The 4,658-nt window shown below is 42.0% G+C and overlaps 1 protein-coding gene across 1 annotated transcript; it reads right to left on the bottom strand.

The window, feature by feature from the left end:
* Nucleotides 1–2,215: 2,215 nt before the first annotated feature.
* LOC120061567 (myoD family inhibitor domain-containing protein 2-like) lies at nt 2,216–3,381 on the bottom strand. The gene is made up of 2 exons (XM_039011478.1): nt 3,168–3,381; nt 2,216–2,475 (listed from the first exon to the last, which is right to left on the bottom strand). The coding sequence occupies exons 1-2, from the start codon at nt 3,379–3,381 to the stop codon at nt 2,216–2,218; spliced, it is 474 nt and encodes a 157-aa protein (XP_038867406.1).
* Nucleotides 3,382–4,658: the final 1,277 nt, after the last annotated feature.

Consider the following 4,658-nt stretch of genomic DNA (forward strand, 5'->3'; position numbering starts at 1 on the left):
CCATAGTCCCTGTGCCCAAGAACACTAAGGCAACGTGCCTAAATGACTACAGACCCATAGCACTCACGTCCGTAGCCATGAAGTGCTTTGAAAGGTTGGTAATGGCTCACATCAACACCATTATCCCAGAAACCCTAGACCCACTCCAATTTGCATACCGCCCAAACAGATCCACAGATGATGCAATCTCCATTGCACTCCACACTGCCCTTTCCCACCTGGACAAAAGGAACACCTATGTGAGAATGCTATTCATTGACTACATCTCAGCGTTCAACACCATAGTACCCTCAAAGCTCATCATGTAAAAACGTTTGAGATGGAAATGGACAAACTAAAGGGTGCGCAATATAGAAGGGGAGTTAGTGGACATTCTGAATCTTGTTTGAGTCCAGTAGGTCAAATGACCAAGGAGCTATTGACATTTGAAATTTGGAAGATTTCACGTAAAAAATGTTTGAGATGGAAATGGACAAACTAAAGGGTGTTTAATGTGTAGGCCCAATGAGCGTACATTCTGAACCTTGTTTGAAGTCAGTAGGTCACATGACCAAGGAGCTATTGAAATTCAAATGTAAAACAAGTTTGTATTTGTTTATGCTCCCTAACTAATTAAACTAGGAATACAAAATGCTGCTCACATTTCCACATGTTTATTAGCTTTGCAAAGCGAATTATTGTCCAAATCGTAAAATAAGACATGTGCAATGTTGTGCGCAATTTTTCCAACGTCATGACAGTTATTTGGAGTGTGTGGCTCAAGTGATTTGAAAGCTATTGAGGTTTGAAAGCGCGAATATCCCTTGAATATCCACCTGAAACTGTCTTTACCTTGGTCGAAGATTGTTGTTAATAAAGTAGTGAATTGGGGGCATAAACAGTGAGCGGGCCTTCCTTAGCCCAGCACCTAAGTTAAAGATGTGCGTATGACCACAAACTTTTCTATAAATACGCACTTAACATCTAAAGTCTTTAATGCACACTTATGACACTTACACTGTCAACAAGAACATAGACTCCCAGTAGGTTAGTTGGGATGCAAAGTAAAGTGTACAGACAAAATTACAAACTGTTAAACAGCTTTTCTACTGGTGGTCTACTAGTCTACTGTACACCGACGGTTAAACAAGCTGAAATGTGGTCTACTAGTCTACTGTACACCGACGGTTAAACAAGCTGAAATGTGGTCTACTAGTCTACTGTACACCAACGGTTAAACAAGCTGAAATGTCAGCTGTGCCCAAAATAGAAAGATATCCCATGTCTTCCAGTTAACTGAGTCATTTATGAAAAGGACCTCTGACCCACATTGAGGCAACAAATATAAAAAATCTTATGAGATGAAAATATTCCCTCTTCTAAAATAACATATATTGTTTAAATCAACATTAATCAAAGTATTAACTAATTTGATTCCTAAGATTTGGAACCAGAAGTATACTCCCCTTTTTTTTACACTGCCATTCAGCAAGATGATCTGTCATGCTTATGAGACGTGTTAAATCTTTCCTCAAAAAATATACAAAATGTAAATACAAAGTATAACCTACTACTCACATTTTAGCAGCTGATAACCGTCCCTCCTTCTGAGTCTGTCCACCAGTCTGTCTGCTCCATGCCCCGTTCACTTGCAGCAGGCTGTACTCTGTTTGTTGGCTCGTGTCACTATCAGAGTTTTCATGTGATTTTATGACCTGAGTATTTACTGAGTGGGATACAGTTGGTTCTGTCATTTTGGAAGGATATGCAGTGCGTCCCAATTCTCTACCTTTCTCCTGTAGTGTGCACTCGGTCACTCCTCCCCTTGTAACTAGGGGGGTGGGAATGAAACCAAATATAGTCATCAATGTTGTTGGCTGTTTATGTGACAGGTTTAAGGCTGAAAAATCAATCATGAAAGAAGCAGGTGTTTTTAGGCACAATCTGTTTATTTCTGTTCATGGTTACAGAACTGAAGCGTTTGCGGAATGGAGCGTTTTGGTGGTTAATATTTAATGGGGCTCAATAGGGGGATCATTATTAAGCACTCTACACCTGTTAACACTCTCTTTAGCCATACTGTCCATCTTTGTAAACATATTCATGTTCCCTCTGAAACTAAGAAATGGGACAACTCTAGTTACTGATATTTTGATAGAACAAACATTGACAAGGTGTATTTTTAGTCCTTTTAGGCCTTCATATCAAAAGGAGTAATTTGATTGAGGGGATCTTTTCATCGGTAGCAGACTTCAGAGATCTCCATGGCGAGTTCCAGTAACTCGGCTCCCTCTTGACAGGAGTTGCAGCAGCTGCAGTCCAGTTCTACGTTGCAGTTGCACCAGCCACTGCCCCGCTCCTGCTCCCTGGACGCGTTGAGGTATTTGAACGAGGGGAAACAGCGGCTTACAGCTCTCTCACATGTGTCTGGCACCATGACTACGATGTCATAGAACCGGCAGTAAAGGCAGGCCAGCAGAATGGCAGCACAATCATCTGGGGACAGGGAGAGAAATATTAAATCAGTGAAACAGTTGCTACCACACGGCAGGCGGTACCGGATCGTTAAGTCTAGGTCCAAAAGGCTCCTTGGCAGCTTCTACACCCAAGCCATAAGACTGCTGAACAATTAATCAAATGGCCACCTGGACTATTTACATTGACCCCCCCCCCAATTTGTTTTTACACTGCATCTACTCGCTGTTTATTACCTATGCATAGTCACTTTACCCCTACCTACTTTACTGTGACTAACCTGTACTCCTCCACATTGACTCAGTACCGGTACCCCCTGTATATAGCCTCGTTATTGTTATTTTATCGTGTTAATTTTTATTTTATACTTTAGTTTATTTAGTAAACATTTTCTAAATACTATTTCTTGAACTGCGTTGTGGGTTAAGTGCTTGTATGTAAGCATTTCACAGTAAGGTCCTGTTGTATTCGGCGCATGTGACAAATACAATTTGATTTGATGTTACATCACCCTAGAGGAAGGCTGCAGATGTAAGTACTAGTAGAGCCCAAATGTTTTTATGACTATACAGATGATACTGCATTATCAACAATGGTTGTTATATTTCTGGCTTTTCAACTTGTCAGACTTGAAATCGTTACGATAATTGAATTACACTCTAGACAAAATCCACCATTGAAGCTTAGTTTCCAGAAAGGAGGAGCAACAATACCCCCGGCGTCAGGCTGATGGGATTCGAAGGAGGAGAAGCGGTCGCTACTGTTGTTGATGTGCTTGTTGGAACACAGTGAGAAACTGGATCCGCCCCACTCCCGGCCTCCCATGGGATCCTGAGAGCTGAGGTCAGTATCTACCTTGTCTGGTTCGTGCTCTGAGATGGTGCTCAGCCTCCGCACTCCACTCACCACAACCGTGTTGCTGCTCATCACCCCAGAATTTGTAGGCCGAGACACGTCTCCTTTAAATACAGTATAGTACATAAAGTCAATACCTCATCTTCATGATTCCCTACAAATATAGCTCCAAAAACCTTAGGTCACTCTGAAATTAGGGGACTCATAAATCTGAGCAACCAGGTGAGTAAACATGTTAAGTGAATGTATTTGGCTACTGTAGGCCAATATTGTAGATGCGGATATGTAGCTGTAACACCCCGGCATGTGTGCTGATCAGTAGAGATACTTGGCAACATTATCAAAACATATGTTAATTATTCAACATGTCTCTCAGAGGCGAGACTCACAAAGCAGGGCGTGTATACAGGCTGAAAGTCCCAGTTTAATGAGGGGAAACTATTGATTTTTAGCTTTTATTGGGATCCACTTTCCTCCCTTGAACATGACCATAAGGAAATGTACAGATAGACCTTTAAATAATACAAGTCTGCAGCATTCAAGGTAGAATGGGACCGCGTTTTCTTAGCTTTAGCACTCTGGCAATTTGGATATACACTGAGTGTACAAAACATTAGGAACACCTTCCTAATATTGAGTTGCACCCACTTTTGTCCTCAGAACAGCCTCAATTCGTCAGGGGCATGGACTCTACAAGGTGTCGAAAGCGTTCCACAGGGATGCTGGCCCATATTGACCCCAATGCTTCCCACAGTTGTATCAAGTTGGCTGGATGTCCTTTGGGTGGTCGACCATTCTTGATACACAGTCTTTCGGATGGGACCGTCTTTCGGATGGGACGGTAAACGGGTGTCCTAACTCTCTGTGGTCACTAAAGATCCCATGGCACTTATCGTAAGAGTAGGGGTGTTAACCCCGGTGTCCTGGCTAAATTCCCAATCTGGCCCTCATACCATCATGGCCACCTCATCATCCGCAGTTTACTATTGGCTCATTCATCCCCCTCCTCTTCCCTGTAACTATTCCCCATGTCATTGGTGTAAATGAGAATGTGTTCTCAGTCAACTTACCTGGTAAAATAAGGGTTAGAAAAAAATATATATAATAAAATAAAAATATAAAAACACAGGAAACTGTTGAGCGTGAAAAACCCAGCAGCGGTGCAGTTCTTGACACACTCAAACCGGTGCACTTGGCACCTACTAACATACCCCGTTCAAAGGCACTTAAATCTTTTTTCTTGCCCATTCACTCTCTAAATGGCACACATACACAATTCATGTCTCAATTGTCTCAAGATCATTCTTTAACCTCCTTCGGATTCACCCTTCATCTACACTGACTGAAGT

Source organism: Salvelinus namaycush, chromosome 16 (genome assembly GCF_016432855.1).
Source record: "Salvelinus namaycush isolate Seneca chromosome 16, SaNama_1.0, whole genome shotgun sequence".
Taxonomy (NCBI): Eukaryota; Metazoa; Chordata; class Actinopteri; order Salmoniformes; family Salmonidae; genus Salvelinus; species Salvelinus namaycush.

Coding starts and splice junctions, on each gene's coding strand:
- LOC120061567 (XM_039011478.1), bottom strand. CDS start 3,381: ATGAGCAGCAACACGGTTGTGGTGAGTGGAGTGCGGAGGCTGAGCACC. Junction 2,476..3,167: donor CCATCAGCCTGACGCCGGGG/GTATTGTTGCTC, acceptor CCCTGTCCCCAG/ATGATTGTGCTGCCATTCTG.